This window comes from Trachypithecus francoisi, unplaced genomic scaffold (assembly GCF_009764315.1).
Source record: "Trachypithecus francoisi isolate TF-2019V2 unplaced genomic scaffold, Tfra_2.0 Lachesis_group14, whole genome shotgun sequence".
Lineage (NCBI taxonomy): Eukaryota > Metazoa > Chordata > Mammalia > Primates > Cercopithecidae > Trachypithecus > Trachypithecus francoisi.
This window is the reverse complement of record NW_022681459.1, coordinates 19,586,958-19,600,613: the sequence shown is the minus strand read 5'-3', so window position 1 is coordinate 19,600,613 and position 13,656 is coordinate 19,586,958. Positions and strand designations below refer to the sequence as shown.

Genomic DNA, 13,656 nt, shown 5'->3' with positions numbered 1-13,656 from the left:
TCCACTCACTGGGTTTCAGAGCTGAGGCACTTTTTGATTACCCCAAATTTAATATAATTCCCTTTTGTTGAATGTATGGATGATTTTTACTCACCACTTTGCCTCTGTTTCGCATAACTCCATATCATTGATGGCAGAGATTTTAAAAAGTAAGACAGCGTCCTGCAACTAGGATTCTTCTAGTCAGTGGTGCTTGACATACCTGTCCTTGGGCACTTAGTTCATTTGACATTGATATAACGGAATACCTGAGGCTGAGTAATTCATAAAGAAAAGAGGGTTATTTGGCCCATGCTTCTGCAGGCTGTCCAGGAAGCATGGAGCTAGCATCTGCGTCTTGTGAGGGCCTCAGGCTGCTTCCACTCATGGTGGAAGAAAAAGCAGAGCCAGCTCTGCAGAGATCACATGGCCAGAGGGGAAGCAAGAGGCACAGGAGGTGGCAGGCTCTTTTTAACACCTGGCACTCCAGGAACTAATAGGGTGAGCCAGAACTTATTCACTCTACCACAAGGACTGCACCAAGCCATTCATGAGGGACCTGCCTCCATGACCCAAACACCTCCCATTAGACCCCACCTCCAACACTGGGGATCACGTTTCATCATGAGATTTGGAGTGGACAGACATCCAAACCATAACAGCTACCCTCCCTGTTACCTGGCTTTGAAGAACGAATCCCATGTGAACTGAGAACCTTGGCACTCATGGTCTTATCAGGAACTTAGAAATAGCAGCTATAGCCAGGGCCCCCTGGGTTGAAGAGTATCCAGCAAGAGTGTTGACTGATGAGATAGGAGAGGACCCTTGAAGGATACAGGTGTGCCTGTTTCCATGGTGTCAGTACTCCTGCCGTGGTCAATTTCAAGCCATCAGTGTGGCATCGCCAGGGTCACGGGATACCTAAAATACAGCAGCCAGTTCCTATGAGCTGGTCCAAGCTGGCTCCAGCCCACCATTGGGTGTGATGACTTCTCCTTGGTATCTCTTCCCTAGTGTCCTCCGCTGTCATTTCTGTCTTGAGGAAAACCCTGTGGAGGCAGCTACAGAACAGGCTTCTTAGCACTGACAGTCCCCCAGCGCCTGGGCCATACCAGGAGATCCTGGCACAGCTGGTCCCGTTTGCACGAGCCAAGGATCTCAGTGTCCTCATGGACTGCCTGCCCAGCTTGCTTCACACCCCAAGCAGTCACAAGAGGTATGAAGGCTCAGGTTGGTCACAGGATGTTCTCCTCTCGGCTTCACTTTTCTCTTTTTTAAATTCATGGAATAAGTCATTGAAAAACTGCTGCATTACTGTTGTGCTGATCAGGCAGTTCTTTCGAGAACTTTACTTTCAGGCATCCTGCCTGGAGCTTGTACATCTCCACAAGTGGATGGCTGGGTTGGGTTCCCTGAGAGCCGTGGATCTCAGCTGGGAGTGATCTTTTTCCCAGGGGACAATTGACAATGTCTGACATCTTTTATTGTCACAACTAGGATGAGGGGGTGTTGCTTCTGGCTTCTAAAGGGTAGAGTTATCTGTCCCGTAATGTCAGTAGCACTGAGGTTGAGAAACCCTGATTTAGACAAAGTCTGGATATATGTATCCTTTTCCTAGTGTACTAATAGTATTTCCCTTGCTTGTAAAAATTCTGGTATATCTTTGGCGTTTGAGTAAGAGTCTAGGAAAGCCTGTGATTCCTGTGAGTGGCTAGTGTGGGGAGCAGGACTCAGCATCTATCCCATATGGCTCTTTGTGATGCTGGATTATATGTAAAGTCAGAAGGATTTAAGCCTGCTCTCTGTCTCTGACTCTCATCTCCTGCTGCAGGTGGATCGTGGCTGACTCCATTTCAGCAGCTCTGGAAGGGTCAACGGAAGAGCTGTGTGCCTGGAGAAGGACCCTTTTGGAGTCCTGTGTGAAGTGGCTGATCGTGTCTTTCAATGGTGGCCAGCAAGATGATGACGATACTCAGAATCAGGAAAAGCAAATGCTGCTTAGATTAAACTCGTTGTTGGTAAGTGTCTTTTCTTAGAGATCCAGATTAAATTTCTGTGGGAAAGGGTATGCTAGACAAACCAAGCTACAGATGCATTTCAAGCCAGGTGGCATGAATATGGCCCTGTAGGAAATGAGAGGGGCTGTGTCTGCGGCAGAGTGGCAGATACCGGATAACCCCAGAATTGATGAACCATCTTTTATCAGGAATGGATGTTGGATTTTGTCAAATCCTTTTTTCCATCTAGAGATATTATATAATGTTTTTTGATTAGTCTACTAATAAGATGAATTACATTAACAAATTTTTGAATGTTAAACCAACCTTGCATTCCTGAGATAAGCCTGCTTGATTTTGATGTTTTATTTTTATATATTGTTTGATTTGCTAATATTTTGTTAAGAATTTTTGCATCTGTGTGCATGAGGGATGTTTTTAATTTTATTTTCCTGCAGTGTCTTTGGTTTTAAGGATTAGGTAATGCTGGCCTCATAAAACAAGTTGGGAAGTTTCACTGGGTGTACAATTCTAGGTTAATAGTTTTTTCCTTATTTAAGTATTTCAAACTTGTTGCTTTTCTGTCTTCTGGCCTGCTTTGCTTCCAGTAAGAAATCTGCCTTTCTTGCCTTTGTTTCTCTGTGTGTTGTGTCTTTTTTCTCTGACTGATTTTAGGATTTTTTTTTTTTTTTTTTTTTTTTGGCATGGTTTAAAGCATTTGATAATGATATACTTCAGGGTAGTTTTATTCAAGTTTCTTGTACTTTGGGTTCAGTGAGCTTTATGTTCTGTAGGTTTATAGTTTTCACAAAATTTAGAGATATTTGGCCATTATTCCTCTCCACCCCGTGGGTGGCTTGATGATGGAATGACAGACTAGGCTTTTTTAGGGCATTGCCTCCCTCCTTGCCTGCCTTTTCTTTTAATTGAGGTAAGTTTACGTATTTTGAAGTATCCAGAAATATGTGTACTTTATATATCTGTGTACCCTACATTCCTATCCAAGAAGATTTTCATCTCCCAGAAAGTTTCTTGTGCATCTTCTCAAAATCCCCTTCCCTCCAAAGCAACCACTCTTTTGATTTCTGTCACCCTGAGGTTGTTTTGCCTGTTTGAGACCTTTGTAGACTTGGAACTGTGCAGTATAATCATACAGTGTGTCAGCTGTGGTGCATTTCACTTCTTTCAGTTCAGTGATGCTTTCCAGATTCATCCATGTAGTGGGAATGAATAGTTTCTTACTTTTTGTTGCTGAGTAGAATTCCACTGTATGATATCCACCCTCCTCTACCACACATGCAGTTTGGAATTACTGGTTTTTGTGATCATAAGGCTAAAAGACATACTCATTGCAAGTATTAACACTGCAAAAAATACAGAAGAAGAAAAAAAAAAAAACTCCCACTACCCAGAGTCCATCTCATTATAAGTTTGGTGAATTTCCCTCTAGAGACCTTGTTATATATCTGCATGTATGTGATAAAATTATGTATAATTTTGTATATTATTGGGATATTATGCATGCTGTGTGTAGCCTGGTCTTTTGTTTGTTTTTAACATAATACCATATTTAGAGATTTTTTTTTCCCCACCTGGTGACTGTGGACCTGCCGTGACTTTGATGGTCAGTGGGAGATGGGTAGATGTACCATCATATATCATGCAGCTGTATGATACTGGACCTGTGGGTGGTTTTCCGGTTTTTTTATTATGATAAAAAAATGCTGTGATAAACATCTTTGCGTGGTCCATTTTTGCACACTTGGCCAATTATGTCCAGCTGTAGGAAATGCTGGGGGAAAGAGAACATGTATTTAAAAATGTGATGAGACAGGCATGGTGGCGTGCGCCTGTAGTTCCAGCTGCTCTGGAGGCTGAGGCAGGATGATCGCTTGAGCCCATAGGTTCTGGGCTATACCCATCAGGTTTCCACACTAAGTTTGGCGTTAGTATCGTGACCTTCTGGAGCAGGAGACCACCAGGTTGCCTAAGGAGAAGTGAACTGGCTTAGGTTGGAAACAGAACAGTTCAAAACTCCTGTGCTGATCAGTAGTGGGATTGCGCCTATGAATAGCTGTTGCACCATTGCACGCCAGCCTTGGCAACCTAGCAAGACCCCAATCTCTTTTGAAGAAAAAAAAAAAAGGTAACGAGTGTGAGATAGGCCTCAGCTGATGAGTCCAGGATCTCCTTGGATCTCCTTGTGATTTCTGGAACTGTGGCCTCCACTACACAGCCAACCTGGTGGGAGGCAGCAGCCTGCACACACATGGCCTTTAGCTGGTCTCTCTGGAGCCACATTGATCCTCCAGTTCCACAGACCTCTTCATGTCATCCAACCCTGTGTCCTGGAGGCTGGGTGGAGATGTCACACTAGTGGTTTTCATTGACTGTTTAATAAAAGGCTAATTACAAATCTATTAATGCTATTTGAAATGATAGACAAAGGAAAAAAAATAGGACTACTCAGGAAATTTCCTTTGACTATTTAATAAACACAGTTATGCTGATAAAATGTCAGAGCTACTACCAGAAATAACCAAACAATTTTTTTAAGTTTAAAAAAAAAAAAACCCAAAACCTGCATGCTCTTGTGGATTGTTTGGATGACTGTGTTTCGTGTTTACTGAATGGCTCTAAGTGTAATTTCATATTCTGCATTTTAGTTTTTGTTTTAAGATTAATCTTGGTTCTGCTCTCTGCCCCTGTAAGTTCGAGCTATCACATGCTTATCAAGAACTGGGCAAACAAGAGTAACTGCTCAGTGATTTTTCCCACGCACGTTAATAAATTTGTATGCCTATTCTAAAAAAAAAAAAAAGGGGGGGGGTGTTGCACAAAGAGTCCGGAACAGAGGAGCTGCTGGGCCGAATCACAAGGGTCGGAGCAGGAGGGGACACCGGCGTTCCTCTTTTCAACCCTTTGATCATGGGTTTTACAGAGGAGGAATCAGGCCATGGAGGCAGATGCCTTTCTGAAGGCTCTGCAGCCGGGACCTTTTAGTATTTTGTAGATTGAGATGTTTCATGTGTATTTCTTTCTTATTTTATTCATAGCATGCACTTAATGAAGTTGATCCTGGTGATTGGCAGAAATTCGTGAAGACAGGACTCAAGTAAGTTGATTTTATTTTCTTGGAGCCCTTCAGTAAAGGTGTGAATGTCATTCATCATGCAAAGCCTCTTTTATAGCTTGTCATTAGCGTAATCCAGGTGGTGGAGCAGATGTCACCTCGTTTTTTAGAGATAGAAGCTGGAGAAGTTAAATGATTTGCCTCTTGACAGAGGGTGCTTCTGATGATGAGAGAAGCGGTCTTTTAAAAAAGTATTTAAAGAAATACAGAAATGTGCAGAGAATAATAGTAGTCCCCACATTTAATAAACACTGACAGTCTTCTGTGTTTGTCCTGCTTCTTCCTCATCCCTCTCTAACCAAAGGTCAATACTCTTCTGAGGTTCTGCTTTGTCTTGTCAATATCTTATTTTGTATTTTCATACACTGAGTGTTAGTATGTTGTTAAACAATATTATTTAGCGTGTTTAACATTTTACGCTAATGTATCATTCTTTATACATCCTTTTGTTCACTGACATGTTTCTAATTTACCCATGTTGATAACTTGTAGATCTAAGTCGTTCATTTTTATTGCGGTAGCATATGCGGTAGAATATTCGGTCTTCTGACTATATTCCAGTTTACTTAGCCAGTCCTTTACTGACAAACGTCTAGGCTGTTCTCGCTATTCTCCCCTTTACATCACATCTCTCGCTCCCTCCCTCTCTTTTTCTCTTCGTCTGTCTCATTGTCTCATTCTCTCCCATTATAGTCTTGTAGTCTCTATCATGTCTCTTGGTGCAGAGGCAACAGTTTCTTGGAGTGGATTGGGGACCTACTGGCTTTTAGTGTGGGTGCATCTTCAGTTCTAGATGTTCAAACTGCTCTCCAAAGTTGTTGAGCAAATTTTTTGTTTTCGTTTTTGAGACAGAGTTTCACTCTTGTTGTCCAGGCTGGAGTACAATGGTGCAATCTCGGCTTACTACAATCTCCATCTCCCAGGTTCAAGCGATTCTCCTGCCTCAGCCTCCCAAATAGCTGGATCCACAGGCACACACCACCACGCCCTGCTAATTTTTTGTATTTTTAATAGAGACGGGGTTTCACCATGTTGGGCAGGCTGGCCTCGAACTCCTGACCTCAGATAATCCGCCTGCCTCGGCCTCCCAAAGTGCTGGGATTACAGGCGTGAACCACCACGCCCAGCCAGTGAATTTGCACTCCCAACAGAGTGTGCGTTAGGGTTCATTTTTCCCTCACATCCTCCCTGACCCTTGATACATTCCAGCTCTTCAGTTTGGGGCAATCAGATAGTCATGCATTATTTTCATTTCCCTGACCATCCTATGAACTTGAAACAGAGAAAAGTATTTCACACAGGAGAGAGAGAAGTGAGGGTGGGTGCCAGGTTAATGACGACTATAGGTTACCATCACAGAATGATGATATTTCTTTCTGTCTTAGGTTAAAGTTATTTGTGTAGGACTGAAAAACACTTTTTTTTAGAGCATGTTGCTTTCCTTTCCTTAGTGGGTTTTGAAGGGATTTAGGACATAGAAGGCTTCTGAACCATTTGATGGAAGTTCTGAGTAGAGGAGAGTGAGGAAGGAGGGAGGCTGGGCAAGGTGACCCGGGAGGCACTAAGTTGCCTCTTTCTCAGGTACAGCTATTATCATGCCTCCTGGCATTTCCACTAAGCAGGAAGTTCGTTTGGTGTTTGAGTCATAAAAATAAATGCACTGCATCCGTCCCTTGTTTTCAGAAGCGCTCCCTGTGTCAGTGGACAGACAGGACGTGATAGAGCCATGCAGTGCCATGTCAGTGGTAGAGCCTAGATGGTGGGTAGAGGATATTCACTGCAAAATTCTCAACTTGGTGTTGTTTGAACATTTTCTTAATAAAATACTGAGAAAATGGCTGGGCGCGGTGGCTCACGCCTGTAATCCCTGCACTTTGGGAGGCCAAGGTGGGCGGATCACCCGAGGTCAGGAATTCAAGCCCAACCTGGCCATCATGGTGAAATCCCGTCTCTACTAAAAATACAAAAATTCACCAGGCATGGTGGTGCATGCCTTTAATCCCAGCTACTCTGGAGGCTGAGGCAGGAGAATCACTTGCACCTGGGAGGCAAAGGCTGCAGTGAGCTGAGATTGCACCACTATATTCCAGCCTGGGCAACAGAATGAATTAGAATCCACCTCAAAAATAAATAAATAAATAAAATACTGAGAAAAATAATTGTTATTGTTTTCTATAAAATAAATTTTCCCTTTAGCAAAGCTCTTTTCCCGTTGACTCTCGCCACCTAGATTTCGGTACCAGGACCGCACATTTTTAAAGACGTTCCTCACCGCCATACAGCTCCTGTATGGCCCAGAAAGCTCTGTGCGCACGAAGCTCATCCAGCTCCCGGTGGTCCACATGATGCTCATGCAGCACTCGCTGTTTCTGCCGACTCTACTGAAGTCTGACGGAGAGGAGAGCCCAGACAGCCAAGTAAAAGGTGACCCCTCACCCCAACCCTTCCATTCCAGATCTAGATTTTATCTCCTGATTTCCTTACACCAGCTGCACTGAAGCTCATCTCCCTCAGGCTCTCGGAGCTAAAGAAGCGTTGCAAAGACAGTCTTGGAATGTTTTATTTCTGTCAAATCCAGGGTCAAGAAATGTCTCCTGACTTGTCGTCAAACAGCAAACACAGACCTGTTTTCAAGGCCGTAACTGGCGTACAGAAGTTGTATTTGAGATCTTAACGCCATATCGTGGGCTCATATTAAAATCTGGGATTGAGGGGAAGTCAAGTGTGGAAAACTGTGGATGTCTAACCTGAGAGAAATTGATTAGTTGCATGAAATTTCTGCTCTGGAAGATTAAAACTTTTATCAAGGGAAAATGGTTAGAACTTGCCCATGGACAGTTCGGTGGTAAAGAACTTCAAAAGTCTAAGTGTAGGCTCCATCCCTAATTCAGTCAGTGTTCACTGTAGTGCTCACAGGTCAGATGTCAGAGAAGATAATCCGACGGTTCCTGCCCGCTTGAAACCACGCTCTTTTAGACATAAAATTCACACCCGGAAGTATTAGCAATCACCACAGGGCCGGACTGTAATAAACTGTTACTGATGAGTCGAAGACAGCCATTAGCCACATCACTGGTATGGGTAGTAGAAAAACTAAAAAAGGCTCCCCCGTTCAATTCAGGCAAGAGTAGACAGACTAGAGGCTTTGATAGCACAGTCATGGGGAGAACATGCGTGGATTGAAAATCCGTATTGGCTTAACATTTGGGAGGGGGAGTGTGCAGGGACTGAATTCAGCCTTGTCAAAGGCCTAGGGAGAAAGGTGGCTGTGGAGATGTCTTAATTGAAAAATAAGTGGGGGGGTCTGGGCGCAGTGGCTCATGCCTCTAATCCCAGCACTTTGGGACGCCAAGGAGGATTGCTTGAGCTAAGGAGTTCAAGACCAGCCTGGGCAACATGGCACGACCCCATCTCAAAAAAAGAAAATAATAATAACAGAAATAAGTGGGGAAGGGATTATATGGCAGTCCAAACACCAGTATTATTCAGAGGAGGAGATTTCCAGCATTTCAGTGTTCCCTGGAAGGCTCTCTTCGCTGCTGGGATTCAGTGTGTCTGCTCCACCATGCCGTGTGTTTCAGGGTTGTTTTCTTGCAGAAGTGCTGGTGGACCTGATGTTGACGGTGGTGGAGATGTGCCCCTCCGTCTGTGAGAGCAGCCATTTTGCAGTGCTTCTCGGGGCCTATGGCGCCACTCTCAGCGTCCTAGGTGAGGGTGTGAGGGCTGGGTGGTGTGAGCAGGGGAGGGTGTGAGGGCCGGGGTGGGGCTGTAAACGGGGAGGGAGTAAGGGCTGGGGTGGGGTGGTGTGAGCAGGGTAGGGAGTGAGGACGGGGGTGTGAGCAGAGATAGGGAATGAGGGCCGGGGGGGATGTGAGCAGAGATAGGGAATGAGGGCCGGGGGGGATGTGAGCAGGAGGAGGGAGTGAGAGCAGGCAGTGCGAGCAGGGTGAAGATGGGAGGACCGGGCCATTTGAGCAGGGGAGGGTATGAGGGCGGGTGATGTGAGCAGCAGGAGGGTGTCAGGGGTTCACCTTTCTAAATCGATCCTGCTTTGTTTGACTTGTAGATCAGAAGATTTTACTTCTGCTTCGAGCATATGAGCGGAACAAGCTCAGCCTCATCAACTTCAGGTAAGTATTGGGCTAGAGGTGGACTAGCCCTTGAGGTCTCAGCCCCTTCTCCACACAGTGAGCTCCAGACTGGAGATTTTCTCTCATTCCATTTTGGTTCTCAGGGAAAGAGTGAGGCAGGCAGCACTCCCCTGACTCACACCGGCTTCTGCATAGGCTGCTGTGGGGAAGCTTGGCCTCATGCCATAAGGCGTCTGGGCAGGGCCATTCCAGCTGACTGATGGGTGCCTGTCCGTCTGGAAATGCCCCCGGCTCACTGGCGGCTGGGCTGAGGTGTCTCATTTGGTTGATTTTTCTGAAAACTTTTCTCCTCATGCCTTTAGGTAAATTGACTTATGCCGTAGGGATTTCAGGGGAAGTGTCAGGGGGCCTAACTGTACATAAAATCTACTCTATTTTTGTTTGTGTGTGCACGCGTGCTTGTGTCTGTGCGTGCATGTGTGTGGGTAGGTGTGTGTGTGCACGTCTGCCTCTCCTGGGCTCCCAGCTTCTTGGTTAGTTGGGCTTTGGTCCTGCAGGGCTGAGTGGAACACCTTTGCCTGTGGGCCCTGCCTCACCTTTACAAGTGCCGCATCTAAGCGGGAGCTTGATCGAAGGTGCCATTGATAGAATGCACTTTTGGATCCCCTTTGCTGCCCTGGAGTCTTCTTTTCTCCTTGCCATTTGGGACTAGCACCGGAACATCTGCTCGATATGTACGTGTGTGTGTGTGTGTTGTGTGTGTGTGTGTGTAGCCAGGAGGCGGGCTGACTGAGCCAAGGAAGATCCTTCAGGAGAGCTCAGAGGGAGGAGAAAATGATTTCCACTTCAAAGTACTTTGTTTAAAGATAAGAACTGTATCAGCTCAGAAGCTATCTCTGAACCCTCCCCCACCACAAAAAAAAGAAAGAAAAAGGAAATGAAAACATTTTTTCTGTCTCTTAAGAATGCCCAGGGCTTGCATAGAAACTCTTTGCCTTTCTCCTGCGCCAGCCTTGCTCTTTTGACATCGGACCTGGTGCTATGTCAGTTATGTCCTTGCTGGAGTAGAACAGTCCTTCTTATGTGAGGAAGAGGGGAGAGCACATTGGAGGCGGGTTTTATCACACTGCAGCATTGGTCAAGCTACCCATTTCTGCAGAACACCCTCTAACACAGAGAGCAGAGAAAGCCAAGCAAGGCTGCCCAGGGAGTCACAGGACGGGGCTGGTTGTGAAGGGAGTCTAGTTTCAGCTCCCGGGGAAGAGTGAATCAAGGATTTGTCACTCACTGGCTCTGTGGCTCTAAGGGGCACAGAGCATTTCCACAAACAAACATCCCGTCCTTAGATGAGGGAGCAGGTCTGAGCTTGGGGAGCTGCGCTGGAGACCCTGGACGCTCCATGGTGGCTCTCCTGCTGGTCAGTGGCGGGCAGTCTGCCAGTGTGCCTGGCGCATGGGCTGCCTGCCTGCCAGAAACTGGGGTGAACAGCGAGCATCCCTGAAAGGATGATTCTTTTTCTAACGTTAGTGACTGTTGTTTACTCGCACAGAACCGAACCTGTATTTAGAAGAATTTTGTTCAGAAGTATTTAGCTCTATAGATGTTACTTGAGTGCCTGGAGGCGCTGGGCTTGGTGCTCTCAGGAAAACCTACAGGAATGAGATACAGTCTTCCTGTCTGCTGAGGGTATCAGACTGTGAGAAATTTAGACATTTTTAAAGTGGCAGCTGACTCACGCCCCAAGATGTAAACCAGCTCTTACAGGAGCACCAAGAGCTAGGCTCTGTGTGCTCAGGACCAATTCGTGCCAGGGTTGGCATTGGGCAAGTCAGAGGGATTTAATTGAGGTGAAGTGGGCAGAGGGTCCTGGGGCAGCAGGAGGAGGAAACAGCATGCAGGAGGCGGAAAATCAGGACATTTGGGGAAAGGGTGAGTGGCCCGTCTTATCGGGGTCATCGGATGTGTGCAGGGAAGCAGGCAATGGGAAGGCCAATGGCAGTGGAGGGCGGAAGTACCAGACAGAAGCATTTCCATTCCATCCAGGAGACAGCGGAGGAGCAGTCCTCATCACAGCTGGGCTCTGGGGAGCGGCCTGGCAGCAGCGGGGCAGTGGATGGGCGAGGGAGGAGAAGAGTTGGCGGAAGCGCTAGGCTAGAGTCATTTTCTAGGAAGAAGGCAAGGTGGCCTCTCACAGCTGCGGTGGAGGTTGTGGTGTGAAGGTTGTCCACAGCATACACATGGTGGGCTTAGCCGAAAGGCTTGTGTAGGCAGACCTAGTTCAGTCGTGGCCACATGTGAGCAGTGAGAGATCAGGATTCTGCTGCTTGGTCTAGCATGGACTCAGGAGCCAGACTTCCTGAGTTTGAATCCCAGCCCTGCTATATACCATCTGGGCAGGTGAGCAGCTGAGCAGCTTGCTTAATCCCCTCCGCACCTCTTTGCCCCATTTGCACGTGGGAGATAATAATAGTGCCCACCTGATGGAGCCATTGGGCAGGTTGAGTGAATTGATCTATGTGAAGGACTTAGAACAGGCCTGCACATCATAAGCTCTGAGTAGACACCAGCTTCTGTCATCACTGACACTCACCCACCCTCAGCATCACCATCACCGCCACCCTTTTCGTAAGCTGTGATGGGATTGGGTGATGTAACATGTCACATGCTCAGAACAGCACCTGGTGTGAACTGGCGGCCTGACAACTGCTACCTGTTGTTGTTGTTACCAGGATGAATTCTGTTCCCGGGGGCCCTGTGACCAGTCTCTTTTCCCTTTTCTGGCTCTAGGGTGCTGCTGTGGGGCCCAGCGGCTGTGGAGCATCATAAGACATGCCGGAGCCTGGGCAGGTCATTGTGGCAGCAGCCGAGCGTCGGGGACATCCTTTGCCTGCTGGACCGGGATCGGATGATGCAGACCATCCTGCACTTCCCCCAGAACCGGAGGCTGCTGCCCTCCGAGGTGCGGCTGCTGCTGTTCTTTCCCTACCCACCCCGTTGCCCCAGCTGCAGGGGCTCCATCTGCACCCTCAGCTTTGTTTTTCTTGTTATTTACCTTTTTATTAAGTAAGAATCTTATCATATTTAAAGGTACGGAAACCAGACCCTCATAAGCCCACCACCCAGCTGCGACAATGATCTGCACTGGCCACGTTTGTTCTGTTTATACCACTCTGCTCCCCTGCCCCCAAGGAGTTTATTTTGCAGCAAATCCCAAGGATCCTAGCATTTCATGTACAAGCACTGCTTTTAAAGAAGTACTTTGTTTTATGCCCTTAAATGTTCAAAATAATTTGAGCTCTGGCAATAGTGGGTAAACAGTTATGCCATACAGGTTGAGAATCTCTAATCTGAAAATGCCAAATCTGAAATGCTCCAAAATTTGAAGCTTTTTGAGCACTAACATGAGATAGAGACGCCTTTGCTTTCCTGAGGCTTAGTGTACAGAGACTTTGTTTCATGCACAAAATTATCTTAAATTCCTGTATAAAGTTACCTGCAGACTATATATATTTTGTGCATATGAAACCTAAATGATTTGTGTGTTGGTAGACTTACCTCCCATCTCCAAGCTATCTCATTATGTATGTAAATATTCCAAAATCTGAAACACTTCTGATCCCAAGTGTTTCAGATAAGGGATACTCAACCTGTATTACCTTCATGAGGTTGAATCACACATTGTTGTTGGTTTTGGCTTTTTCAGGACACACAGGAGCTGATATTCAAAGACAAGAGCAAGGTGGATCTTGATGGCCTCTACGACCCCTGCTTTCTCCTTCAGCTCTTCAGTGAGCTGACCAGGCCGGGTAACTGCAGCCTTCTCTGGGGTCAGGGCTTGCTATGCATTTGCTATGCATGACTTCTTAGAGGTCAGGTTGATTATGGTAATTATTGCCACAATTACCGGATGAGGACCTGAATCTTGGAAATAATTCTTAAGGGTTCTTCAGCCACCCTCTCATCTGTTCATTCCAGTGATTTTCAGCAAAGTCACTGTGAGTATTTTGAACATACAGTGATGTAAAAAAAAACTGTAATTTTAAAATCTGGGAATGTCCGATTATCTTTGATGTTTCCCTAATTCCTAATGATGAGCATTTTCTGCATTTTTATTAGTTACTGGTCAAATACCAACAGAAATGAAAGATTTTATTCCTGAAAATGAGTCAGCCTGCTGAGGTTGCCTTTTTCTTGGCTTAAATACATTTTGGAAATTGTTTTGTGTCTAGTAGCCTCAGAGCGGGAGTTCTTGTGGGTGAACGGGTTGTGGAGAGAGAAAGAAACACGTCCATGTAACACACATTGAGAAACACTGAGATTGATCTTCCCAGGCTGGTCAGGTCTGTTGGTTGGGGGCATTCTGACAGCGTGCAGGATAGCTCATTGTGGCTTGAATTTGCATTTTTCTTTTTTTTTTTTTTGAGACGGAGTCTGGCTCTGTCGCCCAGGCTGGAGC

The 13,656-nt window shown here is 46.0% G+C and overlaps 1 protein-coding gene across 1 annotated transcript in view; it reads left to right on the top strand.

The window, feature by feature from the left end:
• The window catches only part of URB1 (URB1 ribosome biogenesis homolog), an 80,871-nt gene that overhangs the window by 47,269 nt on the left and 19,946 nt on the right, over positions 1 to 13,656 (top strand). Inside the window, exons 23-30 of the mRNA XM_033232305.1 lie at positions 994 to 1,195; positions 1,811 to 1,997; positions 5,033 to 5,091; positions 7,340 to 7,533; positions 8,707 to 8,817; positions 9,176 to 9,239; positions 11,988 to 12,159; positions 12,904 to 13,006. Of these exons, the coding sequence (XP_033088196.1) occupies positions 994 to 1,195; positions 1,811 to 1,997; positions 5,033 to 5,091; positions 7,340 to 7,533; positions 8,707 to 8,817; positions 9,176 to 9,239; positions 11,988 to 12,159; positions 12,904 to 13,006 (1,092 nt within the window). The remainder of the gene's footprint in view (positions 1 to 993; positions 1,196 to 1,810; positions 1,998 to 5,032; positions 5,092 to 7,339; positions 7,534 to 8,706; positions 8,818 to 9,175; positions 9,240 to 11,987; positions 12,160 to 12,903; positions 13,007 to 13,656) is intronic.